The 25957-nt window shown below is 41.9% G+C and overlaps 3 protein-coding genes across 5 annotated transcripts in view; all 3 read right to left on the bottom strand.

Moving 5' to 3' along the window:
* The window catches only part of spire1a (spire-type actin nucleation factor 1a), a 28552-nt gene extending 21011 nt beyond the window's left edge, over positions 1-7541 (bottom strand). For all 3 annotated transcript variants that reach the window (XM_084563626.1, XM_084563627.1, XM_084563628.1), the window contains exons 1-2: positions 7069-7541; positions 3314-3345 (exon numbers count right to left, since the gene is read on the bottom strand). In XM_084563626.1, coding sequence (XP_084419752.1) covers positions 3314-3345; positions 7069-7417 — 381 coding nt within the window. In that variant the 5' untranslated portion in view covers positions 7418-7541. The remainder of the gene's footprint in view (positions 1-3313; positions 3346-7068) is intronic.
* A 2386-nt stretch (positions 7542-9927) lies between these two features.
* LOC311500909 (uncharacterized protein) lies at positions 9928-12969 on the bottom strand (the record flags this gene model as incomplete). Its single annotated transcript, XM_084562544.1, has 3 exons — positions 9928-10991; positions 12493-12617; positions 12831-12969. The coding sequence occupies 3 exons, from the start codon at positions 12967-12969 to the stop codon at positions 10866-10868; spliced, it is 390 nt and encodes a 129-aa protein (XP_084418670.1). The 3' UTR covers positions 9928-10865.
* A 1515-nt stretch (positions 12970-14484) lies between these two features.
* Positions 14485-21508, bottom strand: atp6v1c1b (ATPase H+ transporting V1 subunit C1b). The gene is made up of 13 exons (XM_084562761.1): positions 21369-21508; positions 20121-20295; positions 19941-20008; positions 19743-19828; positions 19517-19611; positions 18878-18969; positions 18539-18637; positions 18272-18340; positions 17198-17290; positions 16696-16789; positions 15806-15903; positions 15578-15701; positions 14485-15383 (listed from the first exon to the last, which is right to left on the bottom strand). The coding sequence occupies exons 2-13, from the start codon at positions 20250-20252 to the stop codon at positions 15285-15287; spliced, it is 1149 nt and encodes a 382-aa protein (XP_084418887.1). The 5' UTR covers positions 20253-20295; positions 21369-21508; the 3' UTR covers positions 14485-15284.
* Positions 21509-25957: the final 4449 nt, after the last annotated feature.

Here is a 25957-nt window from a genome sequence, read left to right as displayed (position 1 = left end):
CTACGTATTATCAATTAAAACTGTTAAACAATGTGGGGAGTGAAGCCATTTTGTGAAACAATACGAATGCTGGGTCCGATCTGAAGGTGGAGGAACGGAAGCGTGGAAGTAGCGTGCATTTACAGATCCAGTTAATGTTAGCTGCCATTTAAAGAACAATCAATTAAATAAAGCGGCCGAAATAAGAGAGTCTGCAGCTGTAGCTAGCAGCTAGGTGAGGCTGTCCTTTAGTACAACAGGGACTTTGAGCTAAATGCCAACTTGTTCGTGAAGACACGCCTCCGGGACTGATGGAAATGTCAATAAATGATATTGCTGATATTTGGAATTAATGAAATCCAATGCTCGTACTAAATGCATGACAACCCATCCAGCAGCGGCTGTGGCATGAGTTCACAGAAATATACTTAAAAAAAAATTTGAAGTTGAAATGGTATTCGGTAGATCCTGTGCCAGTTTTGACTTTCAATTGTTGAAATTCATTAATTCCTTTCATACAACTAAAGAATCATTATATAATGATTGAGGATATGTAAATATCTAAATAGAATATGGCAGCCATTTATTATACCTCATGTCGCTCTTTCATTTTGACTTTGCAAGACTCATGTCAATAGATAAATATTGCCTTTTCTTTGAACTGCCCTGTGGCGACAATACTGTGAATAAATCTGTACTAAATGACCGCTAACTCAACCTCTACAAAGGGACATCTGGATATGAATGTAGACTGCTGAAATGTCACGAGATGATAGATGCAGTCAGTGCAAAACTGTATAAACATTTCCCACTGCTGCAGCTTTCACACTGAAAGCATTTAATTGGCCGACTTTTATTATTAAACCGGAAGCGCAAAGCGTTTGTCAGCGAGTTTACTGCAATCGTTCATCAAAAATGTGTCTGCACAGCAAGGCAGCAGTCACTGGAACGAGAGGGAGCAGGCATGGTGAGGTGTTAGATGAAGAGCTGCAGGTGGCAGGCTGCCTTCTCAGCAAGGAAACCAACTCCTTTCACTGTGACCTGCTGTTCACGGACTCATGGCATGTGCAATCTAAAATAAAATGGGTTTCTCAAAGAACTACGTAAAAAGACCCATTATTGCATGTCTTCTTTATTAAAATGACAGAACAGAATTGACCTTTGGCTAAGCCACACCCTAGAATGTAGATTGACCAATCACAGCTCCCACAGGGGTCCGACACTTTTTCCACAGCGCTCCATTGACTTTAACGCAGGCGTCTCGTATTTTCGGTCTCGGCAGGCTATACTGTCGGTATATATCCAGGGTATGGATAAGCCCAATGATGTGCGCGCAAAACCCTGTGGAGCTAACCAAAACATCACCGTTACAGCTTAAGTTGCATAGTTGTTGATACGCTAGCACACGCTGAAGAAATACAACGTTATACGTGCGTAACGTTAGTCCGTTTGCTTCGTAATAACGATTATAGAAGTGAATAGAGACGTACCCAGCTTTGCACGAACAGTGTTGCTCCTTGATATTGTCAGTCCCAGCCTCCGTCTCGATTAATAGGATATGCGGTGGTTCATTTTCTGACTGTGACCGGTATGCAAATTGCCTCTATTTGGATGCCTTGTTGTTCGTTGCGTTTCACTTGTATGTCCTGAATATAGCCTTCGAACGCATATTGCAGCCCCTTTTGCCTACTTCTATCGGACACTTTATTTGCTGCTTTATAAAAGTTTGACAAAAGTTCAGCAGGAAGAGCTGTCACAGCATAAGCCATGTTGATACCAGAGCCTTATAGATAACCAGAAAACCACAGCCCAGAAGAGAATGTCAGACGTAGCAACAGTAACTAAGGGGGGCGGGGCTTAGCCAAAGGTCAATTCTGTGACCTGTGGAGTTAAACTCCATCTGATGTTACCACCAGTAACTACAAGCATCACCTGTTCGAGATGCACACTCTGTATGGTTAATGTTCAATTGTGCCAACACTGGCATTGTTTGTCTAGCCCGTGGAGGGAAACTGATTTAGATTAATGAGTCCAATTAAAAAAAAATATTCATTATAAGTGTTTACTCAAATTTTAACCACACTGTGAAGGAGTAAAGCCATTTTTAACATCTCCAAACCACCATTACGCAAGATGTTATTTTCAAGAAACAACCAATGAGTACACCCTGTCCAGACCTTGTTTGTAGCAACAATGCTAATCACGCAAGGAGCAACTCTGCACGGGCTACAACCAAACAAACCAAGTAAAAGAATGGGAAGGTTGCTGGCTGCGTGAGAAAATTTACCTACAGTGGCTTGCCACCAGTTCAGCCGTGAGATTTCACCCATGTTGACAGTCAGCTGAGGTAGAGGAATCCTATCCCCAACTTAGCCACGCAAAAAAAGAAAAACACAGTGCATGCTTCGGATCGCATGAACTACAAAACAAACACGAGGGACGGTCTGACTGCTCTGAATTAACACAGACCTCTCTGTGTAATTACTCAGCGTAAACATAATGAAGCTCACCGAGAGACGTCTCCTCCCAGCATTATACAGGTGTACCTTGATTGAACAAACACACGACGGCCACATGTCCCTCTCACGTGATTTCGTGAGGGTATAATAGTGATGACGAAAAAAAAATTCGCGAAAGAAAAAGAAGAAGAAGAACAAAGACGCTCTCTTTTAAGCGAACCAGACCGCAGCGGACGCAGTCTAATAACAAAGAGCACTAGTTGTATTGACTCCCATTAATATTTGTGATTAGCTCATCGAAGGTCGGAGCACTTAAAACAAATATTTGCACGACATCTTTTTTTTTTATGCATGGTCGCTGTGATCGTTGACGGCCTGAAAGTAGGTTTTGTGTGATCAGAGTCTGCAAAATCCTTGAGAGCCGATCCCATCTGTGCCACACTGCATTTATAAGTGGATGGTGCTGATGTGACACACTAAGCAGCTCCTGATAAAAGAAAATACACAAGAAAACACCACAACTCACCAACAGTGTCTCCTTGCAATGACTTGATAAGGAAAAAATGTTTTCCTCAAGGACACAGTCAACAATATTGCGACACCACGACCAAACCAGCATGCTTGTGGTGTAGTTGCTCACTCTTGGTGGTGGGCAAGCTAGGAAAACAGATTCTGAAACACTTGGTGGAGCAAAGCAGTGAAATAACTCACTGCCCACACACACTCAAGCAAAAGTCTGATATTATATCCAGAGGGTAATAACATGTGTGACTTATAATGAATAGACAGCCAGGGCAAAGGGCAGCACTCTCCGAAAAGGAAAACATATATTCTTCTAAAACTGAACGTGACAAAAGAGACGGATGTGGACTCACCTCTAGTGACGTGGGGGCCGGCTGGTATTTATCTGCAATGACACAGCAGAAAAAGAGATTTACGGGTTACACTCACAGACAACGAGGGAGCTAATTTATTGCGCAAGCAGCCGTTCTTGACAGCCACACACCATTTTAATGATTTGTGCGAATGTGCTGTGTGCAAGACATCTCCGAGTGAAGCGATAGGGGGAAAACACCGCACCGCATCACATCACAGAGCATTAATTATTAAAAATGAATGACAGGAGCGAGAATGGAGAGTAAACGCTGCCAAACTGAAGGAGCTGGAATGCGTGATTACTCAACAGACGACTGTGAAACTGGCGACTGAATAAAACATAATGTTTTCACTGCAGTTACTGCCTGGGGCTAACTGAGGTGTCAACGGTGCCACTGGGGGCTGGTTATAGTAACGCGATTGTTCATTCATTCTCCGAATACAAGACATCCCAACCAGTTCCCTCCGCCGTTACCATGGAAACCGTCCTCAGAATATGGAAATTCAAAATAAAGACGGCATGACCGCGACCCCGACTGTGACCTTCCCCTGAATCATTGCATGAGGTTTAAGATTACGTTTAGGGTTAAGGAAAAAAAAATAGATGACCCTTAAACTACTGTACACTTTCTCTTTTTATTGTACTTTCATTTCATTTTATTAGACAAAAGATTAAGCTCTGACATCGTTATCTCTTCTGCCAGTGACATTTCTAACGCACCTAAGATAAGAGCGAAACAACACGGAAGAAACTCCTTTCCCACAATGATGAACTAAATATGTTTTGAAACATACTCTATCGGGTTCATTCCTGTAAGTGAATTAGTTTATTCAGTGTTTAGCCTGCGCATAACTTTCAATTCATTGATTAATCCTTGAAGGGGCACACACAAAACTTCAGTGGGGTACCTCTGGGCTGGAGTCGCTCCGTTCGGAAATCATTATTCCCGGCGTAGATCTGTTAGGCCAGTTGAATCATTTCGGTTGGTTTTATGCGGTGAAGTTTTTTAAATATGATAATCGCGGGTATGATAACTGAGGGCACAGATTAAAGTGCAAGCAGTGACAGAGTCGCAGACTTTGGCACCGGACCAGAGTGTAAAACTTGGATCACTGCACGGAAAAACGAGAAAACTTTGACCAGATGTGCAACGTCCAGCCTGAATGTAGGTGCTGTACTTTCCATTTACGTCCATCATCTGAGAGTTCATTTTTAGTTGTAGCACCTAGATCAATGAAAACGGAGATCCTGAAGCCCCCATGAGCAAACACCAAGGTGAAGATGACAGGGTAAAGCTCTCAGATAAAGTAATCACAGGACGTCCTATTTGAGGACTATTTCATAGCACTATTCTGTGCAGGTCACTAAAAACTAGGGGCAGCTAACAGATGGGAGGAAAAACATTTATCCTCAGACACTCATATGGGAAACACTACGTCTTCTGTTTTTCCCCAGCCAGGGCGAGGTGGCTTGGCAGGGACGCTCGTCTCTCCCGGGACAATAAATCTCACTGGACATACTTGAAGCAGCATATACTGTCACCCCCGACAAGCTGATACAAATTAAAATAAATAAACCTCTGTGCTGCTGAAAGGGCTTCACGGAGTGAGATGGGCACACCGCAAAGATATCTTCTCAGATTTAAATTCCAGTGTTTTACGCTTCAATCTAATAAATAAATAAATATAGAAGAGAATGCTCCTTAAAATAACGTCTGCACAGTAGCTATGAATCACTGAAAGTCTTTGCGTAAACAAGTGTCTCATCTTGATGCGGCGTTCAGGCTCAACCCTTCTCTTCTCAACGTGGAATACATTATCTCCAATGTTCTGTGTGAATTGATCCGACTGCGGCAGGAACAGCGTGCAACTCGCCTCAATCCACCCTAAAATAGGACTTGACTCAGACTCCGTGCTGCTAATTATTTTTTTTCTGTTAGCAATGCGTCATGAAAATAAACACTTCCTGTGTTGGCCTTGATTGCCGTGCGCGGCTCTGGACGACACCTCTTTACCGAGTGAGAGGAGGTTGCAGAGAGCTCGGTGCTGGCGGTCCGCGTGCCGGCCAGATCTTGTCACCTTGCCACCGACTCGTGTTTTTACGCCATATGCAGGTTGCGTAAGGATTCATTTTCCGCCGGGGTAATAACCTACAACTAGCCGCCGAGCTGCTGGAACCTTAATAGGTCTCACGTCTCTCTCATCACCGGGCCTAATAAGAATCAGGACGCGGCCAAGCTGTCCCAAAATACCTCAGCCCCTAGCCAGATGAGGCAGCAGAGGACTCTCCCCATAATCTCCAAACTCGTCTGTGCATCTAATCATCACATTTGGTCTATTTTTAGCACCGACTGTGTTTATTCTGCAAGTGTCAGATCGTAGCAAACAGCTAATGGGGAGCTAAACAAACTGGGATGAAGCAGAGGTGAACTTGGGAGGTTAAGGGTAAGAAACGTAGCTGACAAGTTCCCAAGAGAAAAGGGACACAAGCTCGAGGCCTGAGGCCATGCCAACAGACACACCTCCTCCCACACCCAACTTTTATCTCTCACACGTTGACAGAATGCAGTTAAAAGGACACACGCCTTTCAAACATTACCTTTCCACACACACACCTGTGCATGAATCAGCCTTGCTGGAAGCTATTTTGAATAAAGACTGCGAGTTTCAAATACTTTGCTGGCTTTTAATGTTGACGTCTAATCTGTAACTTCACTGCATCCCGGTTGCTAAGTGGCATTTGAGAGCCCAGGAGAGTCCAGAGAGTCTGGACCTCTTTGATATTAGCCATTAACTGCAGGCAAAATAGGTAAGTTTGAGTAAATGATGGCTAAAAATGTGGTCGCTGAGGTTGCAGTTGCAATAATGGCATCAAAACAAAATGATTTCAACTACTCTAACAGGAAATATTCACCGCCCCTTACCAGGTGAAACTGGGGCATGTTTGCTTCCTAAATAACTTCAAGGATCATCTAAATTGCCGCCAATAAATGAATCAGTCCATCTATTTATAACTTCATTTCCAGTCAAGGCGACCAAAATAGAAGTTATTTACTGTATGGGGTCTTGTGGTGCAGACCTGCGCCCTATAACGTTTATCCAAACATATTTCAACATGTCCAGGTGGTGATTGCAGCCCAGATCGAGCTTGATTGCTGCCTCCTAACCTCTCCCTCCTAATCTGTGCCTTTAACTGAAAATGTCACAACCCGGAGAATAATGGGACTGTTAGCACCTACATGACTCATCCGTGTTTGGCTTTTTGCCGGGCGTTCACCGAATTGCTTGGACCCAAGGTGCCCTGCGAATTTGAACGCATCACATGGTTTTATTGTTTACTGAAGCTAACTGACCGCTGCAGGGGCACCGCAGCCACCCCAGAACCAGCCCAGCTTACATACACAAACACACCCCCGTCTGAATTAAGCTGTATCTGCGATGTGAATAGCATCGACTGTCTGAATGAATCCCTGATAGTACAGTTTTCATGGTCTTGTCTGTGATTCCCGCCGGCTATGCGGTGATCTATGATGTATTATTAACAAGCGCGTCGGGCGCCTGTAAACAAATTCACCACATGGCTGGAAGCAAGCAGCCACAACAATATGGCCTCTTTGTAAGGATGCTCCATCGGCCTGTGAGTGATGTGCAGGGGGGGAAAAAAAAAAACGCTTCATTGTTGGCACCCTGTTGAGACAGGAGTGTTTATCTGCGCAGTTACAGACACCTCCGTGGCCTCGGTTCGTTTAGTTACCTGTGTTGTGTTCAAGGCGCAGTTTCACAGTCCCGTCTCTCGCGATTCTCACATCCCCGGGTCCCTCAATTTTCCTTGGATACTCCGCTGCTGAGGCACCGGTGGACTTGGAGCTTTTCCTCCTGTGCTTCTGCGCTAAAGTCCGACAGCACTGATAGCACACTGCCCACGCCTGCTCCTCGTTAATCGGCTGGCTGTAGAGAGTGAGGATTTCCTCCAAGGAGACCTCCTCGCCTCCGTCGCAGCTATCCATGTTCACGTCTCCGACGGTTAAATCGTCGAGGGAGAAATCCCGGAGAATGGTCGGCGAAGTCAGCATCCCGTCCTCGGTCCCCGGTCGCTTGGCCATCTTCACACCATTATCACCCGCAAAAAAAAAACACGAGGAAAATAAACGAGAGATATCTGTCAGGTAGTGTTTCAGAGTAACAGAGCTACATATTCAGCCTCTCAGTGAGCTGTCATCTGGATGTGTTCCTCCGACTGGACGGGGAGCACCAACGGCTCTGAGCGACAGGCAGCTAACTGGCAGCACGTTCCGTGTGGTCCTAGCGCGCGCCGGGTTCAACCGCCGGCTCAACTGTCCATCAATTTCAACCGGACGGAGGCGGAAACTGTCTGTTTTAAATCACGCAACATCCGGTGTTTAAGTCTAATATTAAAAATAAAATAAATTTAATATAAAAAAATCAATTACAACTAATGATGTACACATAAAATATATACACATATATTAAAATAACACAATTATGGATGTGCAGTTATGTGTAGGTTGAATGTTAATGGGAAGTACACTGTTCAGGCATAACATTATGACCACTGATTCACTGAGACGTGAATAACATTGCCCATCTTGAGATAATGCGATGTTCTGCTGGGAAACTTTTGGACCTGGCATTCATGTGGATGTTACTTAGACATGTACCACCGACCTAGACCAGACCAGGCACCCCCACCCCATAGCAATGACACTTCTTGATGGCAGGAGCCATCCCCAGCAGGATGCAGTCTGATACAGGTACACACACAAAAATGGTTTAGGAACAGCTTAAAAAATATGAAAAACAGTACAAGGTGTTGACTGGCCTCCAAAATCACTGGATCCCAAACTGATCAAGTATCCACAGAGGCCCCTCCCCTCAATCCACAGGACCCAAAGGCCCCCACTAACAACATTCTGTTACGAGACACCACAGGACACCCTCAGAAGACCCATGTCCATTCTCTGATGAGCTGTTTTTGGAGGCACAAGGGAGACCTACACATTATTACGAAGGTGGTGATAATGCTATGCCTGATTGGTGTACATTGTCTTGGTTACACCGTTTTGAGGCACTTGTAATTATTTTAAAGGTACTGAATACTACTGGATTTCTTGTTTCATCTCATCTCGTCTTTACTTGTGTCTTTTCTTACGTTGTCTCGCCTGGTCTGGGCTTGTCTAATCTTATCTCAGTATCGTATGGTCTCATCTTGTCTGGTCTCATCTCATTTTGTCTCCTCTTGCCTTGTCTTATCTGAGGATTCATTTACTCATCAGGACACGGCAAAGCATACTACTGCATTGAAATGCTGTTTATATGATGATATGTGAAGAAATGTTTAATTAATTATTTCAGGATTGCCTATTAAAAATGACAGTAGCCTATGACGCTCTGGAAGGAAGAGGGGACCATTGTACATATTGAATAATGAGTCTGTTTTTAAGTTGACCGAATGCAATATTGCAACATTTTAATTAAGTATATATGTGCTTCAGCATCTCCACTGGCTCCCAGTCAAATCCCACATCAACTTCAAGATCCTTCTCCACACCTTCAAGGCCATCCAAAACCTCGCCCCCCCTTATCTCTCGGATCTCCTCCATATTGTCACCCCCTCCCGCTCCCTCAGATCCTCCTCCTCTATCCACCTCTCTGTCCCCTCGGCTCGCCTCAGTACCATGGGGAGCAGAGCCTTCAGTTGCTCTGCTCCCCAACTCTGGAACTAACTCCCACCGGACATCAGAAACATTGACTCCTTCCCTCTCTTTAAATCCAGACTCAAAACCCACCTGTTCCAGATAGCCTATCCACCTTGATTGCACTGTTCCATTTGTTTATTCTGTCTTGTTTTGTGTCTTTATGTTTTTGTACAGTGACCTTGCGAGTCTTGAAAGGCGCTTATAAATAAAATGTATTATTATATTATTATTATATATTTCTTCATCCACTCTCTGCCCATTATTATCATCAAGTTGTTTTACTTGCTTTTGAAAACAGAAAATACCCCAGCCCACAGTACTGAGCATGTTTGTCATATTTATCTCTATCCTATTAGATTATTAGACGTCACTTCAAGATTAATGGCTGTGGTTGCATGACTAATAAAGCTAATTGTATTGTGAATTATTAATACACTCACTGAGTAAAGAGAAAGGATTTCATAAATGTAAAGCTTGGTGATACATCTTATTCACGTAGGAGGCTATTTTTGGCTTTTCACATTTCTATTTCTTTCCAGGTGCAATGAAAGACAAATTTTGCTGCTGTAATTCTCACAGTATTTGCTCAAAAAAATTTAAATGGAAGGTTTTCTAGAAGGATCAATAATAGTGATAGCAAACTAATAAAGAATAGAATAAATAAAGAACATCACATGTGTCAAATGTTCATATTTCATCTGTATCACCTTAGAGAATGATTAAAAACTCTTGATAATAACTATTAAGCAAATCTGAACAAGACAACTTCTATGTGGTTGTTGTGAATAGTCTTCCTCTTGTACTTTATTTAACAGGAAATCAGTTTGTCAACACTACCACCTGCTGGTCATATTCTGAATTTCCTAATCGTCCTGAATTACCTCTTGGGCGTACTAAAGAGTTTATTTCATGTGTGCTTGAGGCAAAGTGATTTATTTCAAATGGCTTGCTTCTGTTAGAGACTTCTGTTACCAACGCTGAATCAATATAATTCTGATTTATACATGCAAGTCATGTAAGCCACGAAAAATGACGTGTTGTTACGATACAACGTGACAAATAAAGTGTACCATTACACGACATAACAGAGAGTAAAAGAGAGCAATAATACTAATACAGAATAAAGTCAAAATATAACGGTCAAAATATAACACAGGAGCAGCTCAAATCCAGGTAAATTGTAGGCACATGCAGGTGTGTTTGTTTCTTTAACTTGCAAAGGCTAGAAAAGTTTTTTTTTTAGCCTTCAAGCTTCAAATCTCAACTTCTAAACAGCACTTCAGGTTCTTATAGATGATAATCACTTACAGCATCGACTGAGTTTAAACGGCATCATCACTGGTTCCCATACCATTCACAACAAAAGGAGTATACTTGCACAGAGAACTGAAGCAAATTCTTTAGGAAGGCCCCGCACGCAACACATTGGATGTGCAGATTGTGATTATCATGTCCATATGGGACGATCTGTTTTGTTCTGTTTTTCTAAAGATTTTGGCTGAACACAGTGAAACATTCCCTGACTGGCACCGTAAGCATGGGAGAAAAAGCACGGTGGAGAGCGCGAACATTGTTTGTCACCCACTCTCTTCTTCACACATGCATTTGCAATGGCACGACAAAGATGCAGCATCCGGAGGTCTTTGGGTGGAGACGTATGCAGGTGCGTATGTTGTAAATCACTGCGACCAACAGCCAGGTCAGATCTTGCACAGTCTCTAGCAAACACCGTCCACACACTTCGGCGAATCACCATCTGCCCCGTCTTCAGGTGAGCTTCACGCAGCTCCTGCCATCGTCTTTTTCTTCTTCTTCGCGGAGTCTCTGCTTTTCTTCATCTTTCGTCACACACGTTCCCGGGTTCAGGATCTCCACTGCTGTTGATACTGACGGGCTGCCCATCCTTCGACAGAGCACTGGACTCCTTTGATGCCCTCCGCTTGGAGTCACGAGTGGTTTGCTGCGGAAAAAAAAAAAAGATGGAAAGATTTTGAAAAAGGGCAAAGATGAGTCACTGAGTCACTGAAGCTCTGCCATAAATGGAAGGTTTAATGAGTAATAACACAATAGCCAATGTTTGCAAGATGTTGAAAACATTATATAATGAATATCAAGGAAATTCATACATTTTTTAACTGAGCTTTCAGTCTTCAATGAATGGGTTTAGCCCCCAAATTCACTCTAAAACTACAAGTATCTGCATCTTCCTAGCTCCTATTCATTGGTATTGTCAGAAATGTGAATTTTAGAAGCAGACAACAGTGGCTGTAGTCGTTTTATATATATATATATACAGTTAGCTCTCAAGTTAAAAGATTAGGCAGACAGATTGCTTGGAATAAAACGCTATGCTCCTGATTCCAGATAGTGTCAAACCATTTATCATTCTCAGTGTTCGTCCCTACGGGAAAATGTTGTCATTCATTCGTGTTAAAAAAAGTTGAGACAACATAGATTATATACTTTCAGAAAACCTCTACAGGGTTGAAACTAATGCTGAATTTATACTTCTGTGTTTTCCACCTTGTATCAACATTTTCAGCTGTCTTTATTTTTTCTTTATTTCATTTTGTTGTATTTGTATAAATATAAATGTGACGTCAAGACTGAGAATACCTCCCTTGTATAAATATCAACAATCACATACTCATAAGACCTAGATTAAGAGTGTTAATTGACTTAACTGTAATGTTTCAAGTGCAAATAGCACTATAAAATTAATAAAAAGAGAAATTTAAGTTACAAGTGATAAAAGATATGCTTAGCAAAAAGGTATTATAAATCTTTTCCCATGGTTTTTGAACAATGAACAGAACAATGCATACATTTCTTTTTGTTCTCTAAATATTGATTAAGGCATGTCTTGCTCAGTTTCCTTGTATGTTTTCGGTTTCTGCGGGACATACCTGATCAAACAAAGGTTAAAGACTATGTAAATACGCCCGCTTCCCAGTTCACTGGGTACACTGGTGAACGCAAATACATCCTAATGTACCAGTCCTGCACTAAATCTTATCTTCATGAAAGTTATGAAACAGAGAGAGAAGCTGATTCGACTGTGTTGTCGTTTTGGAGGCTGTGGTTTGTGGTGCTATTGAATTTTATTGTGTTATATTGACACATGTTTCTATCGTTTTCATTCAGTCCAGTTTAACGGCACCACAAACTACATCCTAGAAAACGATCATACTCTAGAATCACCTTTGTGACGCAGTTTCAACATACACTGGACACTGTAACAGTCACAAAGAGGGATTATACATTAAAAGCTACTGACAGCTGGAGTCTAATGCCTCATTAATTCTGCAGAGCATCCAGGGTGCATATGAGAAGTAATGTAAGATGACAGGTACAGTATGTCCTGCAGCTGGGCCTCAAATCCTGGACGTCACCGTGCATGAGAGAGAGACAGACACACAGATAAGACGGACATAGCAGGACAAGCTACCAGAGACACCTACATCAGTCAGGGAGCGTCTGGGTCTCCTCTGGTGGTTGGAGCCGGTGCTGGTGAGGCCCTGCTTCCCACACTGGGTGCCTGTGTTCACCATCCTCTTCTCCCTCAAGTTGGCCTCCAGAGCTTTACCTTATGATGGGGAACAGTTAACGGCTTCATTTAAGACACAACATGTGTAGTAACCGTAAATATAAAGCTGCTTCTTGTGATTTGAATGGTTCTTTTAGCTTTTTTATTGCACCCTGTTCTCACGTTTTAGACCAAAACAGGATGCCTTGTGCACAGGGAGTCATGTGGCCTGTGATGAATGCACTGACAAAAAATGATGATGGAGGTCCTTACTGTTTGCCACAGGTAAAGGAGTCTCTACGTCCGTGTTGGTCAGCCACGTCGATTCAGTTTCTCTGGTCCAGCTTTCATGGTACCTCGGCTCGATGATCGCGTCCGCCCGACTCCCTCCACAACCCATCGAGAAAATCATCCACGGCAGGTGTAGCTGAGGCTGACGCGGACTTAAAAAACATGAAACGGAAAATAAAAATAGAAAGACTCAAAGGATCGGTTGGTTCTCACAGCAGCCGCAGCATCCTCTCCGGGATCTCTACTGCAGCTCCAATCCGTGTTTCCGTTTCCATCATCCGTCGCAGATGCTGCTGTTTCCTGCTGCCGCTGGTTGACGGTCCTCTCCACAGACAACAGCTGATCAGCATGAACACACGGGAGGGATCTGCGTCATCCTGAGGGGGCGGGGGGAGGCTACACCTGAGCGCTGATAGGCTGAGAGAGGGGGCCATCATTATCACCATCACCATCGTCATCATCATCGTGAAATTATGCACTAATGCCAATGAAAATAATTGACTGAAGTGAAAGATGCAGAAGGGAAAAGTGCTTAATTTCACTTTGCTTTATCTTCTACCTAAATGCACTGGTGCATGATGCAAGTCTTGGCATTTATAGTCCAGATTATTTGTACTGTTATACACACAGACTTTATATTCCAACTGCAAAAAGGTATATAACTAAAAAAAAAAATTCACCTGAAATCATACATAATATTGTTTTTTGTTTTTTTATTATATATTCTCTTGTTCCAGAGATCCTGTGACTGGATCTCAGCACTTAGATTTGTTCCCTTGCATGTAGCCCACCTCATGATTTGGAAAGACAGACTCACAGGTCATAGCTGCTGAGATGTAAACTTTTGATGTCACATTTTGGGATCCCTTTCCATACCTCTGCTACAGATTCATTCCACCATTTGGTTTCTTTTTGCCTCCCTGGGAAATTAAATGGAAGAAAACCATCATTAATAGACCAGTATTTGTAGATGGCCCGCGTTTGTTTATTGATAAATAATAATACTTGTAAGTATACGTAGCATTACTCTAAAAGCCAAGCTTGACATGATAAGTCGGTAAGAAAAATGAACAATCACCAACTAAGACAAATCTCCCACTGTGCATTTGTGTGGAAATAAACATGCACGTACATGTTTAGACACATTTAGATGAATTACGAGCACGTAAAATGACTTCCACCTCCAAGACCCTCAGCATTATCTTTATTATTCTTCATCCGTTTTTCCTTCTGCATCTCTTAATACTTGATTTGTGTGTTTTTGTAATTATTTTGCCTGATTTTGTTGAATTTTTGTCACTTTGTACTGGCGTTTGTGGTCATTTTGGATGATTTCATGACCGTTTGTCTCTTAAATGTTCCGTCTTTTTGTATATTTGTACAGTTTTTAGTCATTTTTAAGTGCCTTTGCAGTTGTTCAGTGGGTCTTCTTGCAACATTTTGTAGATAAATACAGATTTTCCTCTGCATTTCTGCTCGTCTCCTTTTAAAAATTGTTCAGCAACTTTGCAGCTTAATCTTGATTTTTTGTTCATTAGTTTATGAATAGATTTTCTTTTTGTGAACATAAAAGGTATGTATTTGATGTTGGTTTGTGTCAGCCTGAGGGGGGGAAAAAAACACAGGTATCTTTGACATAGAGTGTTTATTTTCACATTTACTTTTAAATATGTGGTTCAATTTTCTGTTATACTGACAATACAGTGATTGCACATATACATGTGATTCGTTTTTTTTTCTCAAACCGCTTAATATACAGAGGTCACAGGAGCACACAGCCAGCAAACATATTGCTTCTTTGTACCGTAAAATGACCAGTTTCAGTGTTTCACGGGATTATAGCTGGAGAAGGGGAAACAATGGTCAACATCTACTTGTAAACAGGCATTCCTTACATGGAGCTAAAAACACGTCACCTTCAAAAAACTGAACAAACAAAACCATATTCACTGATTTTTAGAGGCTTAAAATAAATACTATATTTAACATACATTTATTTTTCTCCCCACTTCCCCCCACGTGTGTACCTTTTTGTGTTGCTTTAAATAAAGTAGGGGGAAAGCGACAATAAAAACACAGTATTTTACATGAACTCTGGTGCCATGAGGGAATGTCAACCGGCTGGGAAGATGTTCACCTAAAGTGTGGTACAGGCAGGAAAACAGGAAACAGGAAATAAGAAGGCCTGTATTCACACTCACTCACATGTCAAATTCTGATTAGAGACCTTAAATAATCTGATCTTACTGATGGTCGCCAATCAGCACTTACGCTCCCAACAACTTATTAGGTGCAGATCAAGGAATGTACGAGAACCAGAACAAGGAGACAAAAACGAGGATGGAAAAGAAGGTAGGGGAAGAAATAAATTAAAGCTGGTGGATGTGAATGTGTCACATCATAACACTTCCGCACACGATGATAATGGCAACGGTTTTAGACTTTGAAGTCCAGGAGGTTGCAGTCGATCTTGTAGTAAACGTAAGGGTAGTACTCCTGCTGGCTCAAGTTCAGACCTGGAATGTCCATGGAGGCCTGGAGGCAGACGGCACGCGAAGTTTAACGGCACAACAGTGTCCATGAAGGAATATACTTTGGGAAATACATTTATGCTTGAATGGAACTAAAGCCAACAGCTCCTAATATAATCTGCTGCAACTGTTCAGCTATAAAGTCATGCAGATAGAAGAGGGTTAAGTAAGTAACGTGGTGGTGCTAATGAGACTCACGTCAATGATGGCAGCACTGCTGTCCAGGTGTTTGTACAGGTCATACAGCACCTCCCTCAGCTTCTTCATGTTCTTCTTGTTGGGCTGAAGCAGCATCGCCTGGAAGTTGACCGGCAGCCCGTATCTACGAAACACAAGATGAACATAAATGGAGGTCAGTGGAGGTAATATGACATTAAGGGTGTACACATGTAGGTTAATAAGTTTGGTTGATGGACGACGTCTCACCTCAATACTGACTCCACAAACACGCGCAGAGCTTTTATGTGGATCCAGGCGATGAAGGCCTCGCTGAAATTCACCTTCAGCCATCGAACCAAGGGCCCCTGGATTGAGAGCAGCGGAATTTTATCAGAATTTTAAGCACCACTGAAGTTAAAGACACAGTGTAGCTCTTATGTCTCCCCCTTCTGGCAGTGAGAGCAATTACAGCAATAATGACGAAGCTCGTCTATGTGGTATGCAGTGCTGCTTAAAAGTGGGTACGCACCTCAATTTTCGAAAATTGCAGAGATGGAGAAGCAGCCGGAATGAATTCCGGTGAATTCATAGAACCCAGGTTAAATTAGTAACTTAACTAAATGGCATTTTTCCGCCATAGCCTCCACCATATTCTTAGTTGCTGTAACCCATTCCTTCTCCATCTCTGTGGTTGCTACGATGTTCAGCTCTGGCACAATAATCACAACTGGTTGTCATAAAATGCATCTTTACCAGTGCATCAGCGCATAGACACCAGATTTACAACGTAATATGGATGGATTTACTTGGCTCTGAATAGCTTCATCAGCTACTGTGTGAACTAGTTGGGGTTTGAACATAATGGATATTGATTTGTATGTAAAAGCAACACACTACTTTATATAAAGGGAATCGATATTGATGCAAAAGGGGTATGAAACTGCAATGTGGTTTTTAAATATTGTCAAATCTTAATTTATTCATGGGTAAGCAGATTTACTGAAAGGATCGTTGGACATTATTTAACTATGATATGAAAATATAATCTGCAACCAGATCATGGTCACTCTGGACACAGTGCACTCTATTAATATTTTACTTCCCTACAATGTCAGTGGTGGTGTTGTATGTAATAATGTGGAAAATAGCAGCCGTACAAACTGTTTCTTCTTGTCGGTGGACAGGCGTGTCATCTCTTCTTTGTCTGCCTTCATCTCCTCCTCATTGTACTGGAAATCACGCACCGTAAACCTGGGTCAAGACACACAGCAGAGAGCTGGTCATCAGACGTCAGCGAACACACAGATGACCGAGAGCGTGCTCAAGCACCCACTACACACACCTACGGAAAATACTTAAAACACAACACACACGGCGAGATCCTTCTGTCATGCTAATTGAAGGGGGACTGTCAAGAGCCAACAAAATTAGGTCTGTCGTAGAAGTTCAGTCATGAGCTATTATTACTGCTGTTTATCTATCTGTGGTGGATTGATTCCCAATTTATACATGAATCTTATTCAGGGGAAATCAGCAATTCAAATTGAATATGTGGAAAATGGCTAAAAATGAAACAAGAAAAACACTTTCCAGAAACTCTGACTCCAATAAAATGAACTAACAGAGCAGCTGATATCCTTATGACTTGGAATAATTTACTTGTTTTCTCTGGCCTTGTGTTTGAAGTCATCTACAGCCTTCCTGAAGAGGGTGACACTGTACAGGCCACTATCGTGGTCTTCAAACAGCAGCCTGGAGAAGAGGATAAAAAAAAAAAACATGTAAGATCAGTATGTTTGACACGTTCCAGCAGTTTTCACACGTTAAAAAAATAATACAGCATTAGCTTCATCTCTGCTTGACAAAAAAATACGACAGTGAAGATATCTTTGTTTATCAATTTGTACACAAACGCACGATGGTTGGGGTTGCTGAACTACTGCAGTTGAGCTGTGGTTGCTTCAGTATCTGGTTTAGTCCTCTTAAGTTTCCATTTTCATTTTTACTGTGGTCATTGCCGCTGCTAACTAGCCGCTGTTCAGTCACGCAAGAATGCGCCAAGGCAAAGATTCACTCCCGCGTCCTTGTGAAACAGACGGCACAAGAGGCCTCCCACAAAACTCGTAACATCTCTTGTGCAGCAGGTTAGAGTCAGGCAATGTGGCGCGCATGCATGGACACTAACATTTCACAAATAAAAATGCCTCTAGCAACCACCTCAATCGGAGCAGGCCGGTGCAGTCTGAAGGGATCTGCAGAAGTTTTCGGACTGGGGGTGGTCGTGTATCTCCCGATCTGGGTTATCAAAGCCATCAATTGTGCAGCAAGATAATACTTCAGTTTTAAAGCATTTTAAAAATAATAAAAACTTGTCCTGTAAGTGCAAATGTCTGTTGCGGATATAGCATGTTTCCTGATTCGAGGTCCCATCAGCAGTCCCTACTCCACATCTGCTCTGGAAATACAGGTTGCTAGGTTACCACACCATGCTGAGTGGTGTCCGTCCAAAAGCCCTGAGTGCAACATCTCCAATCACCTGGCCGCATCGACAAAAGGTCAATTGCTTTCCGCAGGTCAACCACATGATGTTTTCTATTCTAATGTGAGTCAATTGCTTTCCGTAGGTCGACCGTGAAATGTTTCCAGTTTTAATCGGAGTCGGGCACAGGGAGAAATGATCGTCTTCCCGCAGGGGATCGTTTCTAAATGTTTTTTTATCAAGAGGACACTCACTTGGTGGAGCGGGGCACGACCATTTCTGACAGCGTTTCATACGTCTTCTGCCAGTCGGCGTAGTTTGTCCTGGAGGAGACGGAAAGCAAAAAATAATCAGATTATTTTATATCCAAGCATAAAAAGTCAGACTTAACATTTACAGTTATGAATATGATGAAGCCTCTGGAAACTCATTAAATACATGCTTTTAAATGTACTTTTAAAGATTAAAAATACAACTATACAACGTGTTAGACCCATAGATAATGATGCAGGTGTACTCACTTTGGGACGACCACCAGCATGGTGATCAGGTACTCTGAGTCCAGTACAAAGTCTTCTTTCTTCACTATGTCGGCCAGACTTCTGGTCATCAAGCTCCCCCTAAAGGGAAGACATATTTACACAGCTCAGATTGTCAGCTAACAAGAGGACGCAGGAAAAAGACGTTGAATTAAGTTAAATAAATTCGTTTTAGAAAGGGAAACTTGTCCCAACAGAAAAACAGACTGACACAGTTCTGTAATCTATCGAATGGTATTTTTTCTTCCCTAATCATGTCTACATTCGCTGTAATTATCATTGCAAAGCGAGTGTCCGAGTGTCAAATTAAAGACTACTTACGCGTTCTTCCTCTCCAGATTCTGCAGGTTTCCCTTCAGGTTGTTGTAGGCTGAAGCTCTGGCCTTCAGGTCGTTGTCTATCTGGCTCGCTTGCTAGAAACCAAGCAGGAAAAAGAGAATAATAATAATATATGACTTTAATGAGGGTTGGGCTTCTCGCACCAGACACACAAGGGCTGTGACACACCAAGCCGGCGGTCAGGTGGTCTCTCAGATTGGCTGATCAAGGTTTCTTCTCGTTTTTAATTTTCATTATCTCCTCTGAATATCCATGCAGACAAATATTTCCACATCAACAAGGTCCATCTAGAGTAAATAAACTGTATTCAGCTGACCACCATTCATAACTTCCTGGCCTCCCAGCTAATAGCAGCTCTTCCAGCTTTTCTTTTTGACTGATGAATACAGACTACTGACACCAACGGGTATGAAGTTATATCCTTTCATGCATGTGTACAACGTATGTGCTGTTTGCCCGTTGCCCGTGGCCCCTGCTGTGTGTTCAACTTTTGGGCAACTTCACCTTTCCAGTAATACTCCAATGTGGGTTTAGTGTGTCAGGCCTTAACACATTATACTTTAAAAGAAATAAAAGCACTAAATAACCAATAATTTAACATAAAGGAGATGATTTTTTTACCTTGGAGATGATCTCAGAGATGTTCTTCAGTGACTGTTTGATTGGATATTTAGCCATATCCCACTGAAATCTGCTGATGTAGGTGACCAGGTCAACTGCAGATAAAAGCCATCAGGGTTAATCATCTCTCCTTCTATAGGCTTTGCATGTTATATTGATTGTTTTTCTTTTGTTTAGCGCCTGGCATCTATCAATCAATCAGGCTGATGATGTTAACAGTGGTTACCTCCATTGGCCAGTAAGTTCTCCTGGACTTTGTCTCGGCTGTCTTCAAGAACGTCGGCCATGTACTGAGCAACCTTCTTCACCACGCTGAAGCCAGACACAGGATGTGAAGTTACAGAAAGAGAGAAACACAACAGACGTTGGGGAGGTATAGAATAGAGTCTCCTACTATATTTTACAAATCCAAAAAAAAATTTACCTCTCCACAAAAGTGTCCAGTTTCGCCAGCTCATCCGACAGACCCACTAGGACGTCTAGCGTCCCGACCTGTTCGAGATGACAGATAACGTAAAATAACAACCAAAACGAATGCATGGGTGCCGTCCACCCATGCATTCCATTAAAGCGCGTGCAGCTGCAGGGGATCGTTGCGTTTCACCTTGAGGTCCGGGATGTTGAACTTGTTGTTATTGGAGAGGTTGTTGGTGCGCGTGGTGGCCAACATCAGCTTGTCCCAGGTCTGCTGGCAAGTCTTCTCCCCCGGAGCGGAGATCAACCAGAATTCTGTCATGGCTGCAGGCAGGAAGTTTGTCGACTGTGATGTGAAGAAATCACTGAGGATAAAAAGTAAGAGGAGGATTATTAGTAAAGATACGCCTAACGAGACAGTTCATTCCAATACAACAGTGGAAACGAATACATCCTAATGTAACAGTCCAGCACCAAAGGTTATGGTATTCAACATTAGTTTAAAATAACAGAGAGCTGTTTTCATTGTTGTAAACTCTACAAGTCCAGTTGCCTTTCTTAAACGTGTGTAGTGACGATACAGCGTTAAAAAAGGATGTAACTTGTTGTGCAAAGGAATTACATCATTCAGAGGGTACACAAACAGCCCACACCCCTGCCTGCATATATTCGGACATTTACAGTTTACATTTAAATGCTAAATTTGGACTTTAAACTTCAACCGCCACTAAATTCCCAAATAAACTTTACTTCTACTTAATTTATCTGACAAATGTAGTTGCTTGTTAATAATATTATGTATTCAATTAACAGCAGTGGCAAAACTGACATAATTAAAATACTATTTATGCGTTAATGCATCAATAAAATATTCATCCAATAAAATCATTTATATAAGCTATAGAAAAGTAATAATGTTCATGTTTTTATATTGTATTTCTACTACTTTTGATTAAGTAAAAGCCCCAGAGTGTAGACAAGTACAGTTATTCCCACATTAGTCTTATTCTAAAGCTCTTTCTTCCTCTTTCCACTTCTGATTCATTCAACTTCCTCTCACTGGTTATAATGTGCTCCCTGAACTAAACAGAAGTGGCTGATTGCATCACAGCTGAGACAGACAGGTCTCCATGTCTGCTGATTGAATGTCATATGATCAGGTCCTTGCTTGTGGAAGTGTGCTAAACACTGATCCTCGTCTTTACTAAACGCCGTGAACGTCACACGACCGCTTGTATTTGATTCACGGTAGATTCTCGGATAAATTAAAATAAAAATCTGTGTGACATCCAGCAGAAGAAAACACTTGGTTCACCTGTGATCAGATTCAGTGTTAGCTTGCTTGGTTGCTTGCTTGCTTGCTGGCTGACACGAGCTTGTTTATCATCGCAGCCTCACGCTGTCACGACGTCGCAAATCGGTGCTTTTCCGTACTTACCGATGCGTTTGGCGGCCTCGGCGTTCGCTCCACACGGTGTAATTCAGATAAACAGCAGCAGCTTCCCATACATAGCGCGGATAACAGCAGGTTTTCGAGTCAGAGGTCCTTCAACGTAGCATCTCTCACTCAGAGTCAGCTGATCGGGAGAGTAGATCTGCGTTTGCGCAAAAGCTGCTGCGCACTGCTACCGTCACGTGACCCAAAAGCTCCCGCGAGGTTCAGGGTCTGAATATAAAGTCTAATATTTAAATCAATGATTTAATTAAGATTAATAACAATAACGAAATAGTGCTAGCCAAAAACAACCTCTTCACTTTTAACTTGCTTTTAGATATAGTTCATTTATGACTTAATACCTGGATAAAACATATTATATTATTATAAATGTATGTATTTCGTTACCATATGCATGTAAATCGCTTGAAATAAAAGACAGAGACAAAGCAAGTCTACTTTTGTCTCAGAGTCATGTGCTTCTGTCCAAAAACATTTAAGAAGCTCATGTTGTTGTTTTTTTTTTTGCTTACAGTAAGGAGAATGAGTCCTGACAAAGAGGGAAAATGTCTAAAAGGCAAAAACAGATGTTGGAAATGTGGTATAGACCACAAAGAAGAAGAGTGTACTCTGAAGAAGCTCTGCTCTAATTGTAAGGCATTCTGCAACCCATTCCTCGTCACCCCTATAGAAAAGGTTCATGGTCCAAAGGGAGCACCAGTTGCAGTAAGGACAAGATTGGGATGGGCACTACAAAGACCTACTTCTCTCAGTAAGTCACCTGGTTCTGTCCAGTGCCTTTTTATTTCACATGGCAACCCCTAGCTAATATGCTCCCCTTTCAGAATGAGAAGTTGATCACTAGCTTGAAACAAGACGAGGAAGCCATGGAACGTTTACATGCACAGGCCACCTGAGTAGAAATAGATGGAATCAAACACTAGTCAACACCCCTGCTGACAAAGACAGATGTCGTAGAATTGGTAATAGATCAAAGTGATGAAATAAATCAGCTAAAGCGGGTCTTCTTCCAGGTCCTGCTCTTGGCCCCTCTCTACTTGCTGTTCTTCTACGATTTCACCAGCAGATGGTGGCGATCAGTGGCGATATCAAGGGTATGTTCCACCAAATAAGGTTGCAACCCGGGTGATAAACCACTCCTGAGATTCTTGTGTCTTGACAAGCAGTGCAAAAGGCCTCCTGATGTCTAAGAATTGCATTTGGCACAACATGCAGTCCCTGTCGTTCAACATATGCTGTCCAGAAACATGTCTGGGATCACACTGAGGGAAATGAGGATGCAGTGGACACTGTACTTCATTCATTCTATGTAGACAATTGTCCTACATCTCTCCCCAACCCCAGTAGTGCAGAGATCGAAAAAAGGTAAGCAGTGCCTGGCATATTGACTATGTGCTGGGGCATATAGTCTCAGTATATTCCACTAGAGCTAAGTGACATGTGATGCACCGCTTTTCAATCTTGGCATCTTTCCCCAGGCCTTAATGAAGCAAAACAATATCTCCTTGAAATAAGGGCCTCACTATCCACTCAAGGGTCTGAGATAAGACAGTGGGCTAGCAACTCCCCATCTGCTGTTGAGCACTTACCTGCAGCCGCTAGATCCGACAGTGACCCCATTCCCATTCCTTATCAAACTCTGACACTAAGATAGTTACAAAGGCCAAGCCTCTCAGTATGACCCTTCAGGTTATATCATACCATTCACCACAAGAGCTTTGCTCCAACAGCTTTGGGTCAAAAATGAGCAAAGGGCTTATTACATGCTGTGGCATCCTTGTGACATGTCGTGGCATATGTGAAAATGGTCTATTATATCAGATAGGAACATACATGCCGCCGTGGCAAATTACATGCGGCATTCCTGTGACATTCATTCATTAATTTATTCATTTTCTGTAACCGCTTGTCCTCTGGAGGGTTGCGGGGAGGCTGGAGCCTATCCCAGCTGTCATTGGGCAAAAGGCGGGGTACACATTGGACAGGTCGCCAGTCTATCGCATTGGCTAACACAGAGAGACGGACATATCACATGTCCTGGTGCATCATCTGATTGTGTATCAACTGTGCATGACAACGTCATTTCCAGTGACACTTAAAGGCACCAGAAGTGTTTTTAAAAGTGTAAAATCATATAAGGGCATTTTTGTACCAATATGTTTTGGTTATTCAATCCTCTGCTACATGTACAGTGCGGTATCAGTGGACTAATACTGGATGATGCTCTAACACCCCTCAATTCATCTGAATGATCCTTCAGATTGGAGTGTGACGCATTGGAGTGTGTGAAATTGATTAATTAAGCAGTTGTTTGCATATATCTTTTACTGCTGCAAATTGGGTTTCCTTCCTGTAGACAGTGAAGGCATTTAACTGACCCGAAAGCGGAACCGAAGCACAACATTTCATTTAGTCCCCTCGTTATGGACCCTGATGTGAACCTCGAAGCAGTAACTTCACTCACTTTATACTTAACACGTCCCAATTCCCCAAATGGACTCACAAGCGAGTCACAAGCATCACGCACATTTTTCAGCAATGAGAAGTATATGGTCCAATTTGATTAGCTATTTCTGTACTCTAGGCCTCAGGGCCATTCGTATGACTGTACAGCATGATTCCAAACATTTAGCCCAGTCACTTGGTTCCTAACCGCAGTTAAGAAGGACAGTCAGATGAAAGCCTTTAAAATATTAGCATTAGAGTGCTCCCTTTAAGGGCTTTCCTTGTGGTTTATTATTTCTAGGCCATTTTGTTTTGTGAACACAATGTCCATTGGAGTGACTGTCATAAAACAAAGATAAGAGCTATAGGACGTCCCGACAAATACACAAACAGAGCCATGCCGTGCTGCAGGAATAAAAGTCACATGACCGAAGTGGCTGCAGGCTGACTTTCTGCGCTTATCTCACCGGAAATTCAGTGTTGCAATGCAAATTATTTTCTTTCCATCAACCCTGATTGTACAGATCATTAAATGATCTCATATGAAATAAGGCTTGTGACAAAGTGAGTGTAACAAAGGCTTAAGGACTAATCAACTAAAAATTCACTAAGCTCTTGATTCTTAATCCTCCACATTCCAGGAGACACAGGCAGAATTGTCAAAATAACCTAGATACAAAGACTCAGTTTGTATGTTTTGTCTTTTCTGTGCCATCAAAGTTGTACATCTGTGTTTTAAAATTAATTATCAGTACAAGTTCTGACTGCAAGGTTTTGAAAACTGTAATAACCTGTGAAAAAAATAAAGTTAATTAAAACTGTTTTCACAGATATAAATTCAATGAACGGTTAAAGGTGTTTAAAGACATGCAATGAATGCTAATGTCACCTTGTGACGTTGGTCTTTAGAAAATCCACAGAATGATGAGTGTTGGAGATGTAAGAAGGAAAGAGGCACTTTGGCACATATGTTCTACGAATGTGAGATGGTGCACAACCTTTGGGTGGCTTTTATCCAGTGTATCAATAAAGTACTGAAGGTAGAGTTCAGGGAGGGGATTTTGCCGGGGGAATCCGGCCTATCCACACAAATGCGTACATGGGTGAAGATAGCCCTCACAACAGGAAACAGGGTAGTCTTGAGACGCTGGAAGTCGGAAAGAGAGACCAGTTTTAAGGAATGGAGAGATGAGCTAACCAAGATAGCTTCTTTTGAACAACTTATTTATAAGATTAATGATAATTTAGATCTCTTTTTGAAGGTATGGGCCCCTTATTTGGAAATGATTGGAAGGTGATGATTATGATGGCTAATATCTTTATGCTCCCTCCACGTACTTTTTCACCTAAGTCCAAGGAATGGACACGTAAAGTAACATGGTTTTGTGACGAACCTAAATGTCAAGAATGTGCATCTTAGCATCTATTATTTTACACTATTTGCTCATTTCATAATTATTACTGTATGATTATTGTTTATTATTAATTGTATTATTATATGATATATGTATGAGACTGTGATGTTAACATCAATGCTGCTGTCTTTTATGGAATGGAATGACGTGTGAAGAAGAATATCCTTTATAGGACAATAAAGACTCTATCTATCTATTATTTTGTTATTTACTTTGGTACTTTACCCCCTTTTTTTCTTTTTTCTTTTTTTTCCATTCTGTGTATTTTGTTTGTTACTGTCAGCTTTGTTCTACTTTTCTTACTTAAACTCGCTTGCAATGTTAAGAAAAGTCAATAAAGAAGTTAAATCATAAAAAAAAGGTAACTTGTATTGCTATTTTGCAGTCTTGAACTGTGTCCCGTTTTAGACCTAGGTTATATGGATTGTTAACTCGGCTAAACAAATGACCTGAACGGCGTTCACACACAGGAGCAAAGTTTCTGCCATGAGGTCATATTTACAGCATGGTATTGTTTAATGAACTTTGGAAAATCGATAAAGTGGTCCGTATGGATTTGGAGCTGTGGGAATTTAAAAAGACAACACGGGAAAGTACACGGAAAAAAAAATGTGTTTATTTGTGAGATCGGTGGTACCACAGCACAAATTTGCTGATTTCATGTAATGTCAAGGAGGCTTTCGAGGAGGGGTTGCTCAGTGATCTGTTTAT

The sequence above is a fragment of the Chelon labrosus genome (assembly GCF_963514085.1).
Source record: "Chelon labrosus genome assembly, chromosome: 16".
NCBI classification, from domain to species: Eukaryota; Metazoa; Chordata; class Actinopteri; order Mugiliformes; family Mugilidae; genus Chelon; species Chelon labrosus.
This window is presented reverse-complemented; position numbering and strand designations above follow the sequence as displayed.